General features: G+C 42.8%; 1 protein-coding gene across 1 annotated transcript in view; it reads right to left on the bottom strand.

Moving 5' to 3' along the window:
• Positions 1 to 25,862, bottom strand: part of LOC149156210 (cold-regulated 413 plasma membrane protein 2-like) — a 53,313-nt gene that overhangs the window by 8,268 nt on the left and 19,183 nt on the right. Inside the window, exons 2-3 of the mRNA XM_089437993.1 lie at positions 16,580 to 16,687; positions 16,400 to 16,470 (exon numbers count right to left, since the gene is read on the bottom strand). Of these exons, the coding sequence (XP_089294119.1) occupies positions 16,400 to 16,470; positions 16,580 to 16,687 (179 nt within the window). The remainder of the gene's footprint in view (positions 1 to 16,399; positions 16,471 to 16,579; positions 16,688 to 25,862) is intronic.

Below are 25,862 nucleotides of genomic sequence, written 5' to 3'. Positions count from 1 at the left end.
AAACCCTCATCTACTGCACGAGTTTTCTCGCATTAGATTTTTCCGAGGACAATTGTCCAAAAATAATTGTGTCAAAATTCTTGTGTGCACTAGAATTTCTCATTTTCAGTATTTTTTATTTGTCGCCGTATTTTTATGGTGAAAATTGCATTTGTGATTTTATTCATTGTTTGTTGTAGCAAATACACTGCATAATTAAATTTATAGTTAAAAGAATAATTTCTAGTTGCTGCGATAGATGAAATTTTCACATGGTATCAGAGCATAAATGATAAGCCAGGAAGCTTAGAAGCGAAAGAGAGAATTTCGTTATTCAGTAAGAAGAACAAGCCGAAATTCTTGAGGCAGTGTAGATCCATGATAGACAGGCCGAAATTGCTGAGGGCAACACTTCGATTTTCAGTTGCTAGTTAGCAAAAATGTCGAGTTGCCTGGATTAGTGATTCCAACAGTTAGAGGGAGTAGCTGCAGCTCAATTTTTCGCTAAGCAAACTCCTTGGTTGGACGCAGAGGGTTTTACAGTAGTTTGAAGTTGCAGCATCAGCGTCGGGAGGAAAGAGGAGTAGCACATGGTAAATTCTTCAACATGACCATGGACAAAATTGACATTCAGGAAGCTTCAGATTTGTCTTCCAGGTTAGAGGACGAATTTTCTTGCTTATCAAGATCAGCAAACCTGGAGGATGAATTTTCTTTCTTATCAGAATCAGCTTCACAAGGTGTCTGGTACATAGACAATGGAGCATCAACTCGTATGACAGGGGTTAGAGAATATTTCTCTAGCTGCAAGGAGGAGCAGATGGACTTCTAGATTACTATGGGAAACATAACGAAATGTACTCAATAGGGAGAGGTACCATAGATTTTCAGAGGAAGTCGAGAGCCAGCACCAGAGCTACAAATGTATTGCATGTGTCAGGGTTGGGTATGAACCTAATTTCAGTGTCCCACTTAGAGGATAAGGGGTATGATATCCACTTTGTAGGGAAGAAAGTGTATGTCAAACACTCAAGCTAGAAAAGGGTAAGATAGATTGGAGTTCAAAGCAAAAAATTATACAAGTTGTAGCTTGATTCTCCAATGGCACTAATAGGTAGTGATAGTAGCCGCAGTGGGAAGGAGCTGAATGAGTTATGACATGGGCGAATGGGACATCTACACCATGGAGCACTTAAGATGCTCAATGAAACAGTAACAGGGGTTCCAGAACTTGGCATAGAACACAAAGATGTGTGCAAAGGATGTGGACTTGGGAAATATGCTAAAGCAACATTCCCAAGAAGTGACAACAGAGCAAATAGCGTGTTAGGACTTATATATTCAGATATTTGTGGCTCAATGTCCACTAGAGCTTTCAGTGGTGTCGAATACTTCATCACCTTTATTGATGACCATTCCAAGAAAACCTAGATCTACTTTTTGAAGACCAAAGATGAAGTCTTCAATCGTTTCAGAGAGTTTAAGGCTCTCATGGAGAATGCGACAGGGAAGAAGATCAAGGTGCTTCGCTCAAATAATGGTGGATAATATATTGATAAAGACTTCACAGATTTTTGCGTGAAGGAAGGCATCAAAAGAGAATGGACAACTCCATATAATCCACAGCAAAATGGGATAGCGGAGCGGAAAAACATAACCATAGTTGGGGCTGCAAAAGCTATGTTATATGACCAAGATTTGCCCAGATTTTTATGGGCAGAGGCATGTGACACGACAATGTATATCTAAAATAGGACTCCTCATAGAGCTTTGGGGAAGAAAATGCCAGAAGGGGTCTTCATAGGGATGAAGCCAGAAGTTAGTCACTTCAGGATCTTTGGCAACGTCGCTTATTGCCACATGCCAAATGAAAATCGTACCAAATTGGATCAGACGGCAAAAAAGGGGTTTCTCGTTGGGTATAGTGAAACCTCAAAGACATACAGGATCTACATTCCTAGCAGTAGGAAGATTGTGGTGAGACGAGACGTGAAGTTCATGGAGGACCGAGCTTTCAAGATGTCTCATGAGATTCCTGCAAGTGATCAAAATCAGTCTGCAAAAGCTCCTTTGGTCCAGCAACAGGGGCAACGCCGCGGGTGAGACCAACAAGAGGATTGTCACAGTGATCAAGTACAATGACTAGTACCAATATTTCTCAGGTGTAGGAGATCCAGAAAGTTCTCAACAAATAAAGCAGCAGAGGCAGGATGAGGAGGAGTTGGTTGAACGTCCGACCACTAGTGGTCGAGCCAGCAGAGAGGTTCGTCAGACATTGACAGATGCAACGGAGTTTATTGGAACTCCTAAGACGAACACAAAATAGCGCAGACAGCCTAACAAGTACCAAGCATTGGTGGCTCAGGTTGCAGAACCTTCTAGCTTTCAGGAGGCCACACAGCATTAGATGTGGGTAGATGCCATGGTAGAAGAGTATAGCTCTATCATGACGAATGATGTTTGGGAGTTAGTACCAAGGCTTGAAGACAGGTCAGTTGTAGGTTCTAGATAGATCTACAAGATTAAGTATGCTACAGATGGTTGTGTGGAAAAGTACAAGGCTAGGTTCATGGCAAAGGGGGTATGCACAGAAAGAAGGGATAGATTATGAAGAGACCTTCACCCCAATTACCAGATACACCTCTATCCAGTCAGTTATATCCCTAGCAACTCAGATGGGATGGCAAATTCACCAGATGGATGTCAAGACAACTTTCTTGAACTGGGTGATAGAGGAAGAGGTGTACATAGAACAACTAGAGGGCTTGGCGACTCATGAGAGGGGTACTCACGTGCGTAGACTGAAGACAGCTCTAATAAGGACTCAAGAAGGCTCCCAAGGCATGGTATGGTAAAAATGACAGTTACTTGCAGCAGATGGGATTTGTCAAGAGTGACGCAGATCCCAACCTTTACTATTTGGTGGTAGAGGGTGAGCCACTTATCCTAGTTTTGCATGTCGATGATATTTTTCTAACAGGATCATCAAGGCTTATAGAGGATTGCAAGAGGAACCTAGCAGCAAAGTTTGATATGAGGGACTTAGGGTTGATGCATTATTTCCTAGGATTGGAAGTGTGGCAGAAGGATGGGGAGATCTTCCTTGGGCAAGGAAGATATGCTACAGATATTCTGAAGAGGTTCAGAATGCAGGATTGTAGACCCATGTCTACGCCCATGATCACCAACTGGAAGAAGATAGATACATCAAATGACAAAGATGTCGATCCCACCTTGTATAGACAGCTTATTGGGTCTCTCATGTATTTGGTCAACACTAGGCCAAATATTTGCTTTGCAGTTAATACTCTCAGTCAGTTCATGGTAGAGTCGAAGAGGGTACATTGGGCAGCAGTGAGGCATATTCTAAGGTATGTGCGCGACATAGTGGAGTATGGGTTGAGATATACCCGAGGGGATGACGTCAGACTCTGTGGGTTCATAGATGCAGATTGGGCAGGTAGTTCAGTAGACAGGAAAAATACCTTCAGGTATTGCTTCAACGTTGGATCAGGGATGGTTTCATAGTGTAGTAGGAAGCAGAGGTAGGTAGCTTTGAACTCTACAGAAGCAAAGTACATGGCCGCAAGCACAACTACACGCGAAGTTATATGGTTTTGGAAGCTGCTAGTAAGCTTGTTTAAGCAGAGAAAGCAGGCGACCAGAGTCTACCGTGATAATCAGAGTTGCATCAAGCTCTCTGAGAATCCAATGTTTCATGATAGGTAAAACACATAGATATACGGTGTCATTTCATCATAGATTGTGTATAGCGTGGGGTGGTCCAGCTACAATATGTTCCCACAGAAGAGCAGGTTGCAGACATACTCACAAAAGCTCTAGGGAGAGCTAAGTTCGTCTATTTCAAAGAACAAATGGGTATAGTGGAGAACTCACTCTAGTAGTAGGGACAAATTTTCAGTTGCAGATGTTGCAGTTGCAACAACAACAGATGAGAGGGAGTCGCAGTATAGATGCAGTGTTGGCAGCGATACAACAGGGTTAGCAGCAACACAGATGCAACGTATATCAAAGTTGCGCAGCAGTAGCCAGACATCAGCAGCATGACAAGAGACGATACAGAGACAAAGTGTTGTGGCAGGGTTGCGGCATTAGAACACATTCCTCGCTAAGAGGGAGTGTTAGTTTTTGTAGCACCGGGTGTGTTCTCGCCACGAAATTTGGTTGGTAGGCTAGAATACATGAGTTCTCCAAAAGCCAGAAATTATTTCTGGAAATTCCGCCTACAAGTGTCTCAATTAGATTATGAACCAATTTTTAAATATTTCCTAAGTCTAAACTTAGGGAATGTGATTAATTAAGCAAAATTAATTGAAATAAGGTGAGAATCATCTAGAAAATCACACTAATCGATTCAGAAATGATCTGAGCCATTGATTAAGATTTAATCTTTGCCGTTGGAGTCCCAATAGGAGGATATAAGAAGGGGTCAATGTGGTGATGGAGAACACACCAATGCAGATACTCAATTGCTTAGGCAGTTCGATTTTCTCAGTGGCAGTGATTAAGCAGAGAAGATAGAGCCAAAGGGTGAGTAGCATGTGGTTGATGAAGGTAGCAACATTCTAGGGGGAAGTTTTCCAGTCCCAAGAATAGGCAATGAGAGGAAGGTCGAATTCCACAGAGGCTCTGCGCAGTGGCTAGGAAGCCAATCTCGGGGGCAGAAAGTGATGCAGAAGCTCCAACCTGAGGCTAGGAAGCCAATCTCGGGGGCAGAAAGTGATGCAGAAGCTCCAACGTGAGGCTAGGAAGCCAATCTCGGGGACAGAAATTAGAGGAGGAGTGAGAGAAAAATCTCATAATAATTTCGCCAATATTTTCCTCAGATTAGATTGCCAGTAGAGGATCTAAATTATTGTACTCAGATTTGCTGCTGAAGTATAATAATAAAACCCTCATCTATAGCATCAGTTTTCCTGCATTGGGCTTTTCGAGGACAATTGTCCAAAAATAACTGTGTTAAAATTCTTGTGTGTGCACTAGAATTTCTCATTTTCCAATAATTTTTATTTTCCACTGTATTTTTATGGTGAAAATTGTTGTTGTGATTTTATTTGTTGTTTGTCATAGAAAATAAATTGCATAGTTAAATTTACAATTAGAAGAATAATTTCCAGTTGTTGCAATAGATGAAATTTTCACAATTATAAATAACATGTACATACAAAACTTACACTAGTGAGCCAGTCCATATTGATTTGGTTGGTGAACCAAGAATTGCTTTTGGGGCAGTGTGCCTATATGCATGTGTATTTATATATTTTTGGGTTGGTATGCCCGTGTTTATATGCTTTTATATGTTTTGAGGCTAGATGCACGCTAATAAATACATTACTATTGTAGACCATATAAGACAAAAAGCGTATAGGGGGCTAAAACTCCATACGCATTAAAAGGGGGCCTCATATGACTTAATAATTATATTAAAAGTGTAGTGGCTTTTAACTAAAGTCCGTGAAATAACTTGAGGGGTGCAAAGTGTAAAAAAAAAGAGACATGCACATAAAAGTAGGGGTGTGCGCACACTACTAAGGGGGTCCTGAAGGATCTGATAGAAGGGGAGAGGTAGCAGGAACTCCTTGAGCAACAGTGCTTTGGACATCCTTGTCCAACTAAGTCAAACACCTTGGAGGTAGTGGCACAACCAAGGAACTGCAACTGTAGAGAAGTGGGCGCACTACTTGGGTGTGGGTTGATGGGGGATGTGAGCCTTGTCACCCACCACCTGTGGGTGACACCCATAGGAGAAAATTTTCTCCTAGATTGCCTTAAGGCAAGTAGCTAGCAGCCCATTGCAGCCACCAAATAGCTCGATGTGCCACCATCTCCACCACCTAAGCTGGCTGTTATGTACCCTTGCCCATATGTTATGATCATATGTTTGAAGTTGGACCTTCCAACCCCGAAGGTGTGGCTTTCATTATGTAGCTAGGTATCTTTACTTGCTTATCATGGACACTTTTGGGCATAGATTAATGAAGGGATTTGGCGAAAAGAATGGGCTTGGTTTGTACTCTTGTCCCCTTGTCCAAATTGGTGGTTAACCTTGTACCCTAGTCTTGTGGGATCTCCTTTATTGGTTGCTAGCTTTAGGAGTGGCATTACATGGGAAATCTTGATTTTGGTTGTGTGGTCCCACTTCCTGACACCAAATACATCACTTCCCTCCGCTCATTATAAACCCTTTCCACACATTTCCCATCTAGGTCCACATTTGTCCTTTGGGTCCACAAGGAGTTAGCCTCCCCCTCCCCTTGTCCACACTTTGGGTCAGGCCTGGAACAATACCCTGGAGGTTAATGTCACTAAAAAAAACGTTGAAAGCATAATTGGCCGCTTACAATAGGAAATGTACCATAAAATGCAAAAGATAGTCGATAAATACAAATTTAGCACTTGGACAAAAGCCAACATGAGTTCCACCCCATATCATTATGGCCATCACCCTGGTTCCTAGGCCCCCTTATATGAACCCCCTGCATCATTAAGGAACCCATGATTGTCCTAACCCCTAGTGGGCGATGAACTGCCCTACCCTAAGGGGTATCCACTGATATATCATTCACATCATGCTCTCATTCCCTAGAGCCTTGATCAGTTAAAAAAAAGAAAAATCAATAAAAAGCAAAATGCATATGAAGAAGAAGGGTGGAAAGACAAAGGTCGGGGTCACTCATGTACCACAATTGCTCCCTCCTACATCTATACACCCAAGTGTGGGCTTCCCTCATCATAGCTACCCTTGTACCATGGCATGTCGCTAGGATCCTTCCCTGATGATCCACTCCATTCCATCAATATTTCATGTGACACCTACCATTTGACAGATGTACCATGGACATGTCACTCCCTTAGAAGTTAAAACCACCTAATAGGGTCCTTGATTAACCTCCTTACTAAACCTGGAGACACTTGTACATTCTAAAGTCCATTATGAAAGGGCATGCCACTATGAAGTGCCCACTTGGTTTCATGATTTGTAAGCTCATTCGCTCAATTGCACTAATGCAATGTTGTACTGGAAGGTGAGGAGACATATTGGATCTTATACAAGATTGCAAGTGAGTCTTCATCTTGGGGTTTGGTCTCCCTATACGAGGTGTAAGCCCTCCATAGGGTCTTAATGGCACTTGTAGGGTGAGTGTTGAGAACCATGGGCCTCCACTATAGCAAAGAGCAAATAGCCACGCCATGGGATCCTTCAACACCATTTATTGCTCGCTAATGCCCCATTTATTCGATGATGATGATGATGCACTTGGACCACATTGCCTAACTGAATACACACTTGCACCACACACTTGGCGCAGTTGATCCAAGGACCATATATGGAGTTTTTTCTCACCTAGGGAGACAAGGGAGGGCTTGCATCATTGTTCCAGCCCTTATAAATGGAGCACATGCTTGTTCGATCCAATTGGAGACCCATGACGATGTTTTATGTGCCCCCACAGCCACTTGGGAACACCACAGGGCATTTTCTTGGTAATTAAGGGGCCAACCCCTTCATCAATGTTATTAGAGCCCTCCTATTCATTATGGCACGTGAGAGACTTCATTTGGCCTTCCAACGGCCCTTCTAATTACTCTTCTACCATTTTTGCCCTCTTGAGAGGCTAATTATGTTAAGTTTTTGGTAGCATCGAAAGTGCTCTAGCCTTGAAAATTGGTGGAGAGGCTAAGGCACATGAGTTCTAAAGAACCCATAAACCGTTTGGTGAAATTCCACCCAGATTGTATTTTATTAAAATAATTGACATTTTTAACGGGGTCCCTAAGTCTAAACTTAGGGAAATTAAAATATTAATGGGTATTAATCAAAATATGGGTGAAAATGATCTAGAAGGCGGATCAAGTCATGTTTTAATCTTAGTCATTTATTAGAGACGTAATCTCGGCCATTGAAGACTCAACAAGAAAAGTATAAAATGGAGACTTGGGGTTCATTTGGAAACAGAGAGAGAGAGAGAGAATTGATCTAGAGTTCGATTTCTGGGGCTAGGAAGCTGAGAAAATTGAACCAAGTGATCCTCTGCAGGAGAGGGGCAGTGAGAATCCGGAAGGATGACTTTTCGCAGAATACTGACAGAGAGGCAGAGAGAGCTTGCAGAGAGGCAGCGCAGTGGCTGGGAGAGCTAACGCTGGCCCAGACTGGGCCCATGCAGCCTTGACGCAGAGCTAGAAGGGCCAGCGTAGAGCAGAAAAGCTGCCTGTCACCGAGAAGCCAAAATTGTAGAAAACAGCAAGAACTGCCAAAACAGTCAGGATAGCTGACGCAGAGGGCAAAGGAGCTGATGCAGAGCCTGAAAGGCTGATGCAGGGCCTACCCAAGGGCAGCACAGAAATAGCCGGGGTTAGCCAGTCTTGTGCCGGATCAGCCAGAATTATGCCAAGTGAAGTGAAGTAAAACTCACTCAAATTTTCCGCCAGTATTCTCTATAAAGGATTGCTAGATGAGCATCCTAGATTTGTATTCAGATATCTCTCTTGCATAATAACAAACCCTCAGAGCTGCTACACTGGTTTTTTCGCATTAGGTTTTTTCGGGGACTACTGTGTCCAAAAATAAGCGAGTCCTATGTATCTTGTTCTTTGCTCTGTTTTTTGTTTCATGAGATCAAATATTTAAAATTAGTGTAGGTTGCAGACGTAGTTTTCTTTAGTATTCAGAATAATAACTTGATGAATGTAATTTAAAAATCAAGTAGGTGAAGCAGATTCAGATTTGTTGCAGTAGGGGTTCCTTCGAGTCTAGGAATTTTCACATGGTATCAGAGCATTGATTTTGAAACGGGAAGAGCAGATCCAGTGCTAAGCAGTGAGGCCAAAAGCTGCACTTGGTAGCAATTCGAATCCCCTTGAAGGGATTGGGCACTCCTTGTCAGGAAGTAGATCCGAGGAAAACTCCCTCTGAGTGAGACGACAGAGAGGTACAATTTCCAGTTTGTGAGTTTGTGGAGGCAGAGGGAGTGACACAGAGCCTAGCGCAGTGCTTGAAGGGCGCAGTTTTGTCAGGGCAGAAATCCACTAGAAGAGAACGAAGACACGGAGAAGGGGAATTTTCTCCTCAGAGAATTTTCTGCTAGAAAGTTCGAATTTCTCACTTGCTGAGCAGCGGAGCAGTGCTAAGCAGTGACTAGAGGAATCAGTTCGACAGTTTGGTGAGATGGCATTGCATGGGCTCAGAGATCAAGATAGGTTGGAAGGTGCTTCCAACTATGTCATATGGAAGACCATAATCTTAGTTGTTTTGGAGGAATATGATCTTGAGGCCTACGCCAATAGTGTTTAGTTGTTCCTACTGACAATAATCAAAAGAAGAAGTACAAAGCCGAGGAGGGGAAGGCAACGAGGCTCATTCTCGATGGAGTTCGAGATCATGTGGTCTCACACTTGCAAGGCAAAGATACAGCCCAAGAGATGTGGGAAGCCTTGTCTTCTCTGTATAAAGGCTCTTCCGAACTGCAGAAGATGTATTTGGAGCAGAAGTTGCAGCAGACTTTGATGCAGAAAGGAGAAGGGGTGAACCTCTATCTTCAACATCTTCAGGACACTAGAGACCAACTTGCTGCAATGGGGTCCGCTCCTCCACGAGCCGCGATGGTGAGGATAGCCCTCAATGGAGTCTCAAATGAATGGCAGGTTTTCGTCCAAGGCATATTGGGCAGAGAAAGACTACCTTCATGGGAGGAGATACGGGTGGCTCTTCAACAGGAGGAGATACGGGTGGCTCTTCAACAGGAGGAGTTAAGGAGGGACTTATTGAAGGTCAACCTTAATGGCAGCAATGGGAACGGCATAAAGACCACGGAGGAGGAGGAAAACGCAACTCTAGCATCGCAAGTACAACAAAAGTAGAAGCGGAAGAAGGACATTTCGAAGGTGAAATGTTTCAGATGTGTCAAGATGGGTCACTTTGCATCTCAGTGTCCTTTGAAGCAAAAGGATAAGGACGAGAAGCATGATCCAAAGGTTGTCGTCGGGAAGATAAACGAGGAAGAGTGTGACATGAGTGCCCACGCATCTCTAGAAGGGAGATGGGGCGATATTGAGCTGTAGTCGAGAGGACTACATGTGGGCAGGATCCTTGAGGAGTCCACCTCTTGGATCAATTCCTTGCTACCGGTGCCCAAGATTCAGCAGTAGCGAGATGGACTTAGTGCAAGATGATGTAGTGGAGTGTTTGGAAGACATATACAGTGGCTTGGAACCAGAAACTGATCAACGCAGAGCAAGGTTGGCAGCAATGTAAATGGCACAGTGCAGAGGTCAATAGCAGTGTAGAAGATTCAGAGGGTCAACAGTAGTCAGATTCTGACATTCATTGTATGATGCTGAACACAGTTAAGTTCAGCTAATTTTGGATTTTTTTCAGTTGCTTCTCTCAGCAACTGAGTTGCAGTGCGGATGCAGTGTTAGCAGTGGCAATGCTAGCAACATAGCACATGCAGTGTTTGAGAGGGAGTTGTAGTACAGATGCAGCAGTGGCAGTGTGATGGGCAATAGCACAGTGTTGGTCGCAGCGGCAGTGCAGAAAGGAAGTGCTTCAGAAACAAAGCAGCATGCAGGGCGACATTGTTGCTAAAGCCTTTCCTCACTAAGATGGAGCGTTAGTTTTTGGTAGCATCCGAAGTGCTCTAGCCTTGAAAATTGGTGGAGAGGCTAAGGCACATGAATTCTAAAGAACCCAGAAACTGTTTGGTGAAATTCCACCTGGATTGTATTTTATTAAAATAACTAATATTTTTAATGGGGTCCCTAAGTCCAAACTTAGGTAAATTAAAATATTAATGGATATTAATCAAAATATGGGTGAGAATGATCTAGAAGGAGGATCAAGTCATGTTTTAATCTTAGCCATTTATTAGAGACATAATCTCAGCCATTGAAGACTCAACAGGAAAAGTATAAAATGGAGGTTGGGGTTCATTTGGAAACACACACACACACACACACACAGAATTGATCTGGAGTTTGATTTTTTGGGTTAGGAAGCTGAGAAATTTGAACTAAGTGATCATTCTGCAGCAGAGGGGCAGTGAGAATCTGGAAGGACGACTTTCCGGAGAATACTGACAAAGAGGTGGAGAGAGCTTGTAGAGAGGAAACGCAGTAGCCGGGAGAGCTGACGCAGGGCCAGTCTGGGCCCACTCAGCCCTGACACAAAGCCAGAAGGGCCAACGCAAAGCAGAAAAGCTGCTCGTCACGCAGAAGCCAAAACTGCAGGAAACAACTGGCACTGCCAAAACAGTTGGGATAGCAGACGCAGGGCCAACGCAGAAATAGTCGAGGTTAGCTAGTCTTGTGCCAGATCAGCTGGAATTCTGCCAACTGAAGTGAAGTAAAACTCACTCAGATTTTCCGCCAGTGTTTTCTCTGTAAAGGATTACTAGATGAGCATCCTAGATTTCTATTCATATATTTCTCTTGCATAATAATAAACTCTCAGAGCTGCTGCACCAATTTTCCCACATTGGGTTTTTCCGGGGACTATTGTGTCCAAAAAAAGTGTGTCCTATGTATCTTGTTCTTTGCTCTGTTTTGTGTTTCATGAGATCAAATATTTAAAATTAGTGTAGGTTGCAAAAGTAATTTGCTTCAATGTTCAAAAGAATAACTTGATGAATGCAATTTAAAAATCAAGTAGGTGAAGTAGATTCATATTTGCTGCAGTAGGGGTTCCTTCGAGTCTAGGAATTTTCACAATTTGTTCTTATTGTGGAGCTATTTGGTGGGCTTGTCACCAAAAGTATTGTTATTTTGCACATTATTTTATTTTAAGGGCATCATTAGGCTAAATTAGGCCATTTGAATCCCTTAGAGGATTGTATAAACATAAGAGAGGCATTCTCTCTCATTCATCATCACTTGGATTTGTATCTCTTTGGAAAAAATAACTCGGACATTTTATTTTAGGGGCATCATTAGGCTAAATTAGGCCATTTGAATCCCTTAGAGTATTGGATTTGTATAAATATAAGAGAGGCATTCTCTCTCATTCATCATCACTTGGATTTGTATCTCTTTGGAAAAAATAACTTGGACCTGCTAATGATGGATGAATTGGAGTTTTATTGATGCATTTTGATGTTCGGATAAATGTTATCTTATCTTGGAGCTTCATTATTCCAAATATGATGGATGGATATACTCTTTATTCCATGTAAGTACTCTTTTGTGCGAAAAATTTGATGTTTTATGTCTAATGTATGGAATGATATGCTTTGATTATGCTTGTGCCCTAATAATAAATGTGGAATTCATGAAACACTTGTAATTTTGGCTCGTTGCATATGTTACTCATTTTGGCAAGAAGAAAAAAAAAATTCCTAAGGGGGGTTTAATGCCTTTCACCTTGAAACTCCACCAATTTGTAAAACGAAGTATAAAATTCTCTTGTGGCCTAGTTGTTGCCTCTTTAGGGTTAGCAAAGTTGCAGGAGAACTCCTTGGTAGAGCAAGAGTCTCAAAATCAATTTCTCTTTTGACTCCATTCTCCACAATTGGCTAGGCACTAGTCTCAATCCTTGGTGATCACCCTAAATTATTTTCCTTTCAACAATTTTCTGCCCTGGCCTAGCTAAGGCATCCAACGAATTCCATTTGAGACATCAACTTGTAGAGCAAGTTGGTAAGGAACTACGTTGGGGTGTCTCCCACTGGACCTCCAAGTTTGAAGCCAATCTCATAGTCGATTAGTGAGAAACACCAAGCCCTATCTCCAAAATCATTTGGGTTTAGTTCTTTCTAGGTTAGCCGGCTTTCTAGGGGTCTAGCATGCTTGAAAACTCATCGGAGGTTCATATATAATTGATCCCCCTTTCACCCCTACTTACCTAGACATTTGGTTGAAGATTAACCCCAAACCCTAGGTCTTGTTTGGGTGCCCTTGGGCTTCTTTGTGGTGGCCACTTAGAAACCTTGTTTCTAAAGTACTCTTAGGTCTAGGACATCCTTCATTAAGGAATACCTCTAATCCCTAAGTCAACCTTTCTTAGAGAGCCCCTTACCTTGCCCTTAAGGCAAGCAAACCTATTGTTTGAGTCTCTCTTGCGAATGGGCCTTAAGAATCAATATATATCCTATCATTGACTTACCCCTCCTCGTGATTTCTTTATTACCGAGACTCCTCCCATCAGTGAAAGTCCGTAAAGAGAAGGGGGCATTTACTGTGGTGACAATGGGTCCTTGTCCAATTTTTGCCACTTGGTCTAGTAGTTGTCCCTTTGGAACCCCTCCTAGGACCCCTGCTAGACGGAGGGGCAACAAGTCTGTACGTTAGAAGTAATTGGTCCTCGATGGAAAATGAGAGATGACCCTGTGACAGGCGAGATAGGATTCCCCATGTGAGGGCTTGGAGGGTGCCTAAAGACCCCGGAGGGCAGCACAAACTCTTAGAGCCACAGGACCATGAGAACATCTTTTTTTGGTCAAGTCAGACACCCTAGAGTTAGTGGCATGCATAGTACCCATACAACAAGTATAATAAAGGAAAAAATACTAGGAAAACAGGTTACAAAGATAACATTCACAGTAATATGCTCCAACAAGTGGTTGAGGGCATTACAACTAGAGTGAGAACATAAACAAAAGGATGATATTGAGAAACAAGCTAAGATCCATAGAGATGACCAAATTCGATACCGTTTCTAGTTACCTTATGAACATCATGCAGATTCATGATCAACTTGCAGTAGTTGGGGAGAAGGTATTCATGATCACCTTCATGGGAACCATCTGTCGAGTGTTTGTGCAACCGTTTGTCAAGGGAGTTTGTACTTGTGAAAATCTTCCTAATTTTGAAAAATTGTGGCATGACTGTATCCATAAGGAGACTCAGATGGAGTCAAAGGCCCCCAAGAATGGTGGTGACGAGAACCTAACCATATTCGATCAGAGAAACAAGGACAATGAAAAGCAACCAATAAGGGTAAGAGAAAGAGTGAGTCAACTTCACAACTAGAAAAGAAATAAATCAAGTACTTCATTTGTCATAAGTTTGGACATTATGCATCACAATGTCCAAACAAGAAGAAGCGCAAAGGAAAGTAGTAGCCTCTGTGAAAATTTCTGAATCTACACATCAAAAACCCAACTGCAATTACTGGTTTAATATCTCCTATTTGTTCTTTGCATTAACAAGTTATTTAATTACATAAATATCGATGTAAAACACTATTGCAGCCTACACATACATACATATCATGAACTGAAATACATTGAGACAATCACATAAGGGACATCGTTATTTTTGGACAATCGTCCCCAGAAAAAATCAATTTGGGAAAGCCGGTGCAACATATAGAGGGTTTGTATTATTAAGCAGATTCTTGAATACAACTAGGGTGTCAGATATGGCTCACCCAATAGAGCAAAATCCTAGCATAAGTACCTCTATCCGGAGACAGATATTCTAGCAAATTCAGCAACTGCATGATCAACCCCCACAGATGACCCCGCTGTTCCCAGTGCTGGGCAGCGATGGCTGCTCCAAGATCTGCGTTGGAACTGTGTCACCTCCTCTAGGACTGTGTCACCCCCACAGTGAGCCTCCCTTGCTTAGAAAGTCGATTTTCTGAACTGCTCCCTCTCTGCCCCACAGAATCTCCCCAACGCTGCCTCTAAGGGCTTGCGTCAGCCTCTACGGCCTCTGCGTCAGCGCCTATGGCCTCTGTGTCACCCTCTCTGGGACTGCGTTGTCTCTCCCGGTGTTGCTCTGCCTCTCTTCTATGTATTCTTCGACCTCGGACTGAAGTTCCCTTGCCACACTGCCTCTCGCTGCAGCTCAGCTCACTAGCTCGATTTTCTCAGCAAACCTTGCGCCAAAAAAATCGAACTCTTTGATCTCTTCGGTGTGTCTCCAACTGACCCTCAAACCTCCTCTTATACTTTTCCTATTGACGATACAACAACCGAGATTAAGTCCCTAATCAATGGGTAAGATTAGAACTAGCTTGATTCTCGTCACTTAGAACTTTCTCACCCATTTTATATTAATATACATTAATATTTTTATTTTCCGAAGTTTAGACTTAGGGAGCCATTAGAAATATTAATTATTTTAATATCTCTTCATCCGGATGGAATTTCTCCAAACGATTTATGGGTCTTGGATATCTCATGTGCCTTAGCCTTTCCACCAAATTTCATGGCTAGAGCACATCCGATGCTACCAAAAAATCAACAGCCTCTATAGAAACTAAAATGAACAAGTTTGTTGTAAGTTTGCAAAAGATTTTTCAACAGCGTCTTGCTTCTCTACCAATACAGTATTGAGGAATGCATGGCATGTGGAGAGTGGAGCATCACATCATATGACATCAATTCAACAGTTGTTTCTAGTCTAACAAAGCAAAGATTCAGGAATACAAGTTGAGCTTGGTGATAATGTCAAGTACTTCGTAGCGGGAGTTGGTACTATTCTGTTCCAACTTAAGTCAAGTAACTCTTTAGACTTTGATGATGTTCTATTTGTTCCAAGTCTCTAGAAAAATTTGCTTTCATTTTTGTTTATGGCGGAAACGGTTATGTAGTAGAGTTCAAGAATAGACAAGTCCTTACAAGGCTGGAGGAATCTAGCCCAAAAGTAGCACAAGTGATAGGGGTTAGGGAAATAAATTTGTACAGGTTACAGGGTGAACCTATTGAAGCCTTACTTCATAAGGGTAACAACTTGTGTGAGTTATGGCACAAGATGATGAGGCACCAACATTAAAGAGCATTGCCCATTATGAGGAAGATAGTCACAAATCTTCCAAGTTTATCATTGAGCAACATGGAGTATGAAAATGGCACATGCTTGGCAAGCATGCCAAGGTTTCCTTCCCAAGCAGTGAGCATAGATCTAAGGAGATTACAGATCTGATTCATTCAAATGTTTATGGACCGATGTTTGTAGCATCAAATTTGGGAGGTATGCAGTATAAAAGTTAGCTCAATCTAGCCAATAAGATAAACTAACATAAATAGCTGATTTCAATTTAACTTCAATGCGAAGCCACAGTATTCCAGAAAAAACTCTCAACATCAAAATGTTAACTGTGAAATTCTTCATGCGAAAATAGAACGAACTTCCAAGGCTTCAAAATATTGGAAAGGTTTCTCTATAGTTAACAGTCAGCAAACCACAATTTTGCTGTCCGGTACTTCAAGCATGAGTTAACCAAATGCAAAATTCTAACAAAGCAAGTATCAAGTTGGCATATAGCCATAACCAAGGAAATTGTAATTATGTAGCCAAAACCAAATGTCAATGTTTTTTTGCATTTCAAGTCCATCAGCTAGGTTTTAGTCACCTCTTCTCGTTCCTCTCACATTATAAATTCTTGCTCCCTACTCTGAAATTTTACATCTCAAAACAAGGTGTTGATAAAAAATTTACAAACTGTGAAATGCCATACCTGGAAAATGTCTTGGAAAAAATAGCCTTAATACCACAGCAACAAAAGCAATCCACTTTCCTACTTCACCACTGTAACAGGCAAACAAATAAAATTACATGGAATTACCATTCAGGACCTTTGAATGAAACATGATCAATGCCAATAATCAAAAACATGTCTTGGTGGCAAAACACTCACCGAAAGAAGTTGAAAACTATTGATGGTAAGTTCAAAAAGAGATAAGGTACTAGGAGTGAAGTCAGCATATTTGTCTTCCAGTTTGTCCGGTCCAGCACTAACAAGTATCTGCATTGCTCATTAATGTGAAAGTAAGATTTTGTATCTATACATAAATGCCAGGTATCTGTACATAAATGTCAGACTTGCCTTTAATTCAAGATTAAACATGAAGCATAATATTACCAAGGTGTGTACTTTGTAAATGATAACATGGGTTTATTTCTAGATGTTTTTTCAGCAAGAAATGTCAAGTAAAGAATGTTTGACACTATATACAGGAAGACTGAAAAAGAGCAGTGAATAGAGGAGAGAACAAGGAACACAAATTCTGACCCTTTTTAAGTAGTCAAACTTTCAGTTATTTCAGCTCCAATAAAGATACCATGGAATCTCAGTTTATTTCCATTGCAAGAGAGTGAAGAAGCATTAATATGTGAAAACTGATTTCACTCTAAAAAATTAAAATCATTGTAGTGAGATCCCTTAGTCATGTAGATGCCAGCAATGAAACCATTTCATCATTATACTTCTAATTTCAACATTGTTAAACATGTATAGAGTTATTGAATCAGTCAGAAGGGGGCGACAGGGGTGCGTGTTTAACCCTAGCTGCTCTGCCCCTGTTTTTGCCCCTCTTCTAATTTCAACATTGTTAAACATGTATAGAGTTATTGAATCAGTCAGAAGGGGGCGACAGGGGTGCATGGCTAACCCTAGCTGCTCTGCCCCTTTTTTTGCCCCTCTTTCTCCTCCTCCGCCATTTCTTCTTCCCTTGCAGGTGTGCGTGCTGGATATGCTGTTGCAGCTGTGTCTCCAGGCTCGGTTTGGTGGAGTTTAAGAGGGGATGGAGCTTCACTCGCTCTATTTCGTGTCTTTACCTCTTTGTTTGGTCCCCACACATGGAATGGGCATCTTGTAGTGGTTTTGTCTGTCTCGCAGCTTTTTCCACCACCATTCTATCTGCTCTGGGCACCTGCTCCACTTCTGCAAGGATTCACGGGGGTTTTGCTGGGCTCGGCGGCCCTTCCATGCTGCTGCAGGGGTTATTTGCAGGGCTCTCTGGTTCATGGACCACACGCGCTCATGCTGGGGCCGTGTTTCTCTCCAGTTTTGCTGTGCCGTTCTCCTGGGATGAGTTGAGTGGATGGGGTTTTTAACCCCTTTTTGTGCCTTATCTCATCAGCTTCCTGCATAGCCTCTGCACCGGTTTCATTTGGGTTTGTGGCTTGCTGTTTGAGGTTTTCGTGGCCTCTTGGATGTGGGTTTCGGGCCCTTTTTTTGTTTCTTTTGCAGTCACACTGCATGTTGACTGACTATTTTTCTTTTCATTTCTATCCCTTCTGGGACTTGGGGGGGCTGCACGCCTTATTTTTTGTCTTTGTTTTTTCAACAGACTATGGCCTGCGTGCCAGTTATTATGCCGTATGGATCTGCGTGTGTTGGTTGTTATTGCATAGGGCCAGGGACTCTGATAATGGGACTTGATTCTCTGCTCATATTGTAATAGATGCTTTGTATCAGACAAGGATGCCCTTTCATAGCTTTTTCAGCATACACACTTTCGTGTGTTTACAAAGTGTAATTTTTATTTTTATTAATGAAAGTCACGGTTTTTTTTCTGTGGACAAAAAATAGTGTTATTGAATCACAGAAATGAGACTATTGGGGGTACATTTGAACATCAAAGTGTAAAAATTATCAATATCTCCTCATAGATATAAATGGTCAAATCGATTGTAGTTTCTGAAAAGACGAAACAAATGTTGTATTGAACTGGAAACCATGGGGCGAGGGGATTCAGAGAGAAAGGAAAGGGATTATATCTACTTAGTTGCCTCAGTGAAACTTCTGGCAAGAATTATGGGTCAAACAGATCTCGTCAATAAGGTTTTTACAAACCAGTGGATCTAGAGAAATTCACAACATTACAAAAATATATATTATTCTACAGTAATAGGAATAGAACAAGGAGATATTATGAGGATTGTAGCCTGCAGGATGTTATCATGACTATATGTTATCAAGTAGTGAGAAGAAACAGGATCAAGTAAATTTTGAGGTTCCTCATCTCTGCAACCACCTTATTTGTATTTCTAAGTGTTTTACAGAAACACGCTAATATGAAAGGGACATAAATGTTCAAGACAGAAAAAGGAAACAGCGCAACTCTAATTTGTCAAGAATGCATTTCCCAAAAGAATACTTGGTTAAGTGGAAGGTATCTCATACACAGTTCCTGAAAACACTAAAGGATGAGAAAAAAGGAACAAAAAATGGTTTTCTGATATAAATAGCTTGGACTCAAGAAAGACTTCATTTTATGTCACAGAATTGTCATGGTTTTCCAACTGGGAGGAAGAGTTACTAGGGCGCCCAAGTATTCAGCTAAATCATCTATATTTGATTTCAAATTTGATTCTTGTGGAGATTTCGTATTTGAATAAGATTTAATCCAGAGATTTTATCCCTGAGTGAATTTTGTTCAAGTCCCTGAGAGAATTGCCAATTCTATCAGCAGATTTATATTCTGTCAAAGAAATCTATAAGTTTGCAGCTATGATGACCTTCACCAGAATCTACGTTGATATTGATCTTAGCAAGGGTTTCCCAGAAGAAATACACCACTAAGACAAACTTTGGATATGGAATCAGATTCTGAATTGAAAAAATATTATATTTAGGGGCTTTGTGAGGACAGTGGGCATGCGTTAAGACACTGTTCAAGGAAGATAAATAGGAAAAAAGCGCAGAGCATTGGTAATGTTTTCAAAAGGTTAGTAGAGCAAATAAAGGCCTTGCACAGGGTGTCAAAATCAAAGAAAGCTTAGTAACCATTATCTACGATAAATGACAGTGAAGAAGTTATAAAGAATGTATATTGTAAATCAACATTGTCAGAATCTGACACTTTCAAGACTCAGCTGGCATGTGATTTGGTGAGACTCGCGGGCTTTTTTAGACTCAGGAAAAAGAGAAAAAAGACTCAAAATATGCACTGGCAAGTTTCACAGGAGTCTGCTGAGTTTCAGAGGAATCTGGAGAGTTTCAAAGGAGTCCCATGAGTGGGGAGTGTGATAGAAGAGTCTCTAGGAGTTACTCTTTTCAGTGGTGACTCATCAAAACTCGGGAGTCCAAAAAGAGTCTGACAATGCTGTTGGGAATAACAATCCAGTAAAGAACCAGAAAGTAAGTCCATGCATTCATTAATAAGTGAAAGGAATTAACTGGGGTAAATAAAAGTCTCAAGGTAAAACTGAAAGGCGAAGGGTCTCACAAAAATGATAATTAAAGGCCAAGCATGAAAGTAGACACGATAGCTCATCACATTGAGCATTGTTGTTTGAGAACTTTGTGAGAGAAGTGGTATCAAGCTAGATAAAAGAGCAAGGGAGGTGGAGAACGTATAATAAGAAACAAGTCCACCTCTGGTGGAACACAATCATTGGGCAGTGAAAATCATGACTGGACAAAATATGTCTTAAAATTTCAAATAAGAACAAGAAGAATAATAAGGAGACTAGATATGGAAAGGCTTATGGAGAAACTGGATAATATCTGTGTTGGTTTTAAAGGCCAGGTTATATGTGTTGGCTCCTTAGGGCCTGACCCAGGTTCAGAAGTGAGTTAGCCAAGCAAATCCCGGTACTATTGGCCCTTTCGGCAACAGTCCGCGGAGCGCGGACTGAGGTCTAACCCGAAGTAGTATGGGAGGGTGCTAGAACCAAGTTTCCACACCCTGTGGATGTCTGATATGGGGCGATAGGGATGCGATTCAACCTTCGCGCCTATTGAGCTACGCGCACCAGCGAGCCCTTTGCATTTTGGTACTGCCTTCGCGCAGCTCTAGCTGCAGCGCGACCCGTGTTAATTACCCAAGTATTCCTTAATTAGGTTCTGTTCGCTAATTACTTAGAATGTTTTCATACATAAGCATTCATACCAGTGTTTATCAAGTGCGCCCATATAAATAACCAGATAAAAATAACGCATAACATCAAAATATAGATCCACGAACAGATGCACAGTACTCTGAATCAAACTTATCTTTATTAATAACCCTTTTTCAAGTTCAACCCAATTACAGACCCGACTCTGCCCTACGCACTCAGCTGCGGACTCTACTAGGTCTCTGCACACTCAGCTGCAGAGCCTCTTCCTACTACTACAACCCAATACACTTTAGATCCACTTCTATCCTTTGACCATGCCTTTCATCTATCTATTACTTCTTACCTAAAAAAAACTATCTTTACCCTTAGAGCCTCGCTCTATTTACAATCCCATGGTCCGCGGACCATAGATAGGCCGACACAACTTTACATTATTTTACAATTCTTAGGGCGGACAACCCTATGACTCATCCTAGACTTTCGCACTCCGCGTCCGTACTTCGTGGAGTCTTTACATTACATTGACCAAAACTTGGGCTTTAAGCCCCAAAAACATGTTGTGGGGGGATCCGCTGCCCAACAGGCCCCCAACACAATCATCGTGACTCGTCTCGAGTCACTCTGCTGGTGCGGCGATCTTTGCGCGAAGTCCATCTAGCAGGTCTCACGCAGCTTGGGTGTCCGAAGAACACTGTTCGGTCGTCTGCTGGATCTGCTCCATTTTTGCTCCTGAATCATCTGTGTCTGACTCGATTCTCTTCTTTGGTACCGGCTGCTAGTGCTTGTGTTTATAGTCCCGCAACCCTGTCCGGCTTCTCGAATCACAAAGACTGTGTTGTGGTCAGTCAGTCAGATAGCCAGCCCACCCATGTAGGGCTTCAGGCGACTGCCGTTTACATTTCCTGGGAAGGGTTCTCCATTGAGTTTGACTAGCTGGACCGCGCCTCCGTCTGTGACCTCTTTTACCACATATGGTCCCAACCAGTGCATTTTGAACTTTCCCGGGAATTTGTCGAATTTACTGTCGTACAGCAGTACTAAGTCGTTGACCTTGAAGGTGCGCAACTTGATATGATGATCGTGCCAAGCCTTTTCACGCTATTTTTGTACCTGCTGATGAAATCCTACCAGAAATCATTCTTCCTCGAGTTCTTCTAATTACGCGAGCCTCTCTTCCAAGGCTTCGCGGTCCGACATGCCTGTAAGTGCTGCTATTCGCAAACTGGGTACGATGTATTCCATCGGCATGACAGCTTCCGCGCCATAGACTAACCTGAAAGGTGTCTGACCCGTCAATTTTTTGCACGTGGTTTTGTATGCCCATAATACGGCAGGTATGCGCAGGTCCCAGTCGTTTCGCTATGCATTACATACTTTGGTCAGCACAGTCTCCAGTATTTTGTTGAATGCCTCTACTGTCCCATTAGCTTGCGGGTGGTATGGTGTACTTTACTGATGATACACCTGGAACTCCTCGATGAGTGCACTAATGGTTTCGTTTAGGAAGTGCGTTCCGTAGTCACTCATTAAGATTTTTGGGCACCCAAATCGTGTCAACACGTTGTCGAATAAAAACTTTGCAGCCGTAGGCGCTGTGCAGTGCTTAACTGGTTGTGCTTCCACCCACCGCGTTAAGTAATCCGTCGCGGTGATTATGTAGCACACACCCATCTTTCCCTGTGGTTTGATCGGTCCCACAAGGTTGATTGCCCATTTTTCGAACGGCTGCAATGTCATTTGTGGATTGAGTGGCATCTCATCCCTTCGTGATGGTTTTCCAGTCCTTTGACAGATATCGCAGACCCGACAGTGTGCTTTCAAATCTTGGTGCAAGGTTGGCCACCACAACCTAGCGCGAAGAATCTTTTGCGCAGTCGCACGTCCTGCATAGTGTCCTCCTGCAGCACCTCCATGTGCTTCCGCGAGGATCTGTCCTTGTTCAAACTCAGGTACATGTCTTCGCAATATCTCATCGTTTCCCATTTTGTAGAGGTACCCTGCGATGACAAAAAAGTCCGCCGCGCGTACCACCAATTCCTTCTTCTGTTGGACAGAGTATTCCTTCGGCGTAGTCCTTGTGGTTAAAAAATGGATTATATCTTCGAAATGGTCGTCCGCGACGCACACTGCGAAGAGTTGTGGATCCGATAGTCCCTCCCCCAAATTTGTTGGTTCCTCGCCTGTCTCTATTCGTGACAAGTGATTGGGTCCTGCATTTAGGCGTCCCGGCTTGACTATGACTTCAAAATCATATTCTTGAAACAATAGAAGCCATCTACATATGTGCCCCCCCCCAGCACATGCTTGTTCACCAGTTATTTCAACGCGGAATGGTCGGTATACATCTTGAAATGTCCGCCAAGTAAATAGTGTCGGAGTTTTTGGAGCGCGTACACCATTTCAAGCCCTTTGCACTCAGTAGTAGAGTAGTTCTTTTCAGCTTTGGACAGTCCCCGACTTGCGAACACGATCGGGTGATCCACGCCTTCCGCGTACACCATTTCAAGCCCTTTGCCCTCAGTAGTAGAGTAGTTCTTTTCAGCTTTGGACAGTCCCTAACTTGCGAACACGATCGGGTGATCCACGCCTTCCGCACCCTCCTGCATGAGTACGGCTCCTAACGCAATACACGACGCATCAACATGTACATGAAATTCCACGTCCCATTTTGGAAAGACCAGAATGGGAGCGGATGCCAGTTTCTCCTTGAGGACATCCAAACTTTTCATGCAATCATCATTCCAACAATATGTAGCATCCTTCTTCAATAGTTTCTCCATCGGCGTTGTTATTTGAGCGTAGCTTTTGATAAACTTCCTATAGTAGCCAGTGTGCCCCAAAGTAGTGCGTAATTTTTTGACATTGCGCAATGCTTCCAAATTCAGAATAACAACAATCTTCGCGGGGTCCACCATTAGACCTTGTTTGCAGACCACATGGCCTAGCAAGTTTCCAAAGGGAACAAGGAAGGTGCACTTTGTAAAGTTCAGCGCAATCTGGTGTCAGCAGCAAGTATCCAACATCAGGCGTAGGCTCGCAACATGGTGTTTAACTAATCCAAAGACAGTCCAATCGTCCAGATAGACTTCCAAGAACTTGTGGATGTATTCTTTGAACGTCGCTACCACTATGCGCGAGAATATGGCAAGCGCGTTCTTCAGTCCAAAGGGCATTATGGTGTACTGAAAGCAGCCCCATTCGGTTGCAAAGGTTGTTTTGCTCCTGTCTTCCGACGCGATCTTGATCTGATGGTACCCTGAGAAGCTGTCCGTGAATGAGTAAGCTTCCTGACCGCCAACGTTCTCCAATACTTCATCTGTAAATGGTGTCGGGAATGGATCATGAACACAGGCGTCGTTAAGCTTCTTGAGGTCCACGCATATTCTTATTTCGCCTTTCTGTTTTTTCTCTTGCACTACCATAGGACTCACCCAATCGGATTCTTCTACTGGTTCAATAATTCTGGCTGCGAGCATTTTGTCTAACTCGTCGCAGACCTTTTCTTTATACTTTGGGTTCAAGTGGTAAGGTCGCTGCTTAACTAGCTTCGTGTCTGGTTTCAAAGTGATCTTCATCATCCCTAAGTCGCCAATGATCCCTTTTAAGTCTATGATTTTGGTCAGGAACAAATCTTGATATTCGCAGAGTAACTCAGCGACCTTATCTACTGTAGCATCGTCCCAATAATCCCCAAGTGTCGCATACTTCGGCTCCGCTTCTGTGCCAATGTTTACCTGCTTTGTTTTTAGCGGCGCGGTGATGTCGGGATCCTCAATTGGTGGTCCCCAAACCTCGCGACAGCCTTCGGTTTCTGGAATATTAATATTTCGGGGGTCGTCATCATCCTCCTCTACCTGCACATTATAACATTCTAGGGCGCTGCTTAATTGGGTCGCCCATACTGGTTGAAGCATTTCCAGTGGCTCCTGAGGTATTTTGAAGATGGCAGCTTTTACTGCTTGCAGCGCATCATCAACAGTATCCGACCACCGGTCTTCAAATGTGAATGTTAGTAAAAATCCCTCGCACAAGACATCCCATTCACCCGTACCATGCCGGAGTTTTGTCTCAGTATACCAGTTCATGGGTATGACATCCAGGGTATGGTAGAATAAGTGTACCCATTCAGGTTGTCGCTCTTCCCCGTAGACCTTGGTCCATTTCACGAAGTGCGTGCGTGGGTCATCTCGTCAATCGTATTTGTCTTCCAACCAGAGTTTCGGTTTCCCAAATCGTAGGCTCATCATCCTTCTGCATCCGCTCCAGTCCTCAAAATTGCCTTGATGTGTACCCCACCATCGTGCGGGTGTTGCACGCAGTGCCCATTTCAACACGTCGAACCGTTGTTATTCGGGTACCGCGCTTTCAAATTTGCCCAGGAATTCATCCACCGCTGTCAATCCATCATATGTCAATAGCTCTCGTGTCTCTGTTGTCACGCAACACAGAGATCTGATCATCATGTTGCAATTTAGCATTGTCATTTCGTGTAACTGATTCTGCCAGCGCTCTACTTCTTCGTCTGAATCCGAAGTGCACGAGCTTTCGCGCTCCTATGAGATTCTCCCATCTGCAGTCAAATTCACCCAATCCTGGTCTCCCGCAGTTATCTTCTATATACAATCCAGCTCATCGTCGCGCACTAGTTTAGTGTAACGCACTCCTTCGGCTAGGTCTAGCGAGACTACTACGCGTAGTGACTTCTTCTCAAATATCATCTTCCGCTTCTTCAGGTTGATGACTCCATTCATATCGGTGGCCCAGTGTATTCCTAACAACGCGGGATGGGGATGTTGTCATCGACAATCTCTATTACCTCAAAATCCATCTGTGTGCTCGCGCCTTCAATATCAATTGTTACTCCTTGTAACCTTCCCATGGGCAAAATCTTTTGTTGGTTCGCCATTCGTAATTGAATAAGGGACTACTGCAATGCAGGCCTACCCATACGTTCCCATGTTTGCTTCGATAATACATTCGCGTCCGAACCCAGATCTAGGATTACCAGATCCATTTCATATTCCCCAATCTGTGCAGTCAACCTCATTTCTCTTCCATTGCGCAATGCATGCTTCCCCAACTTCCGACGACGTGCAGTTCCCCTGACCCCACGCACCTGGTGATCAGTTCTTGCAGTCCTTTCACTGCCTTGTTGTCGCGCCACAGTTTCATGCATGTCTCCAGAAAGGTAGTAAGCATTGAAGGATCCATCCCTGGCTCTGGTTGATCCTTACTACCTGAAGTGGAGGCCTCCGTGAAGCTCTTCTTAACTTCCATGAACGTCTCCTTTGCGTGTTCTAAGTCAAACTCAAGTTCCTTTGCAGGAGCCTTGCGAGCCCATGTATCTTCCT

This window comes from Pinus tabuliformis, chromosome 9 (genome assembly GCF_031772625.1).
Source record: "Pinus tabuliformis cultivar Carrire ecotype Pingquan chromosome 9, CPIR1, whole genome shotgun sequence".
Lineage (NCBI taxonomy): Eukaryota > Viridiplantae > Streptophyta > Pinopsida > Pinales > Pinaceae > Pinus > Pinus tabuliformis.
Note: the sequence above shows the minus strand (reverse complement) of the source record. Positions and strands in the feature narration are given on the sequence as shown.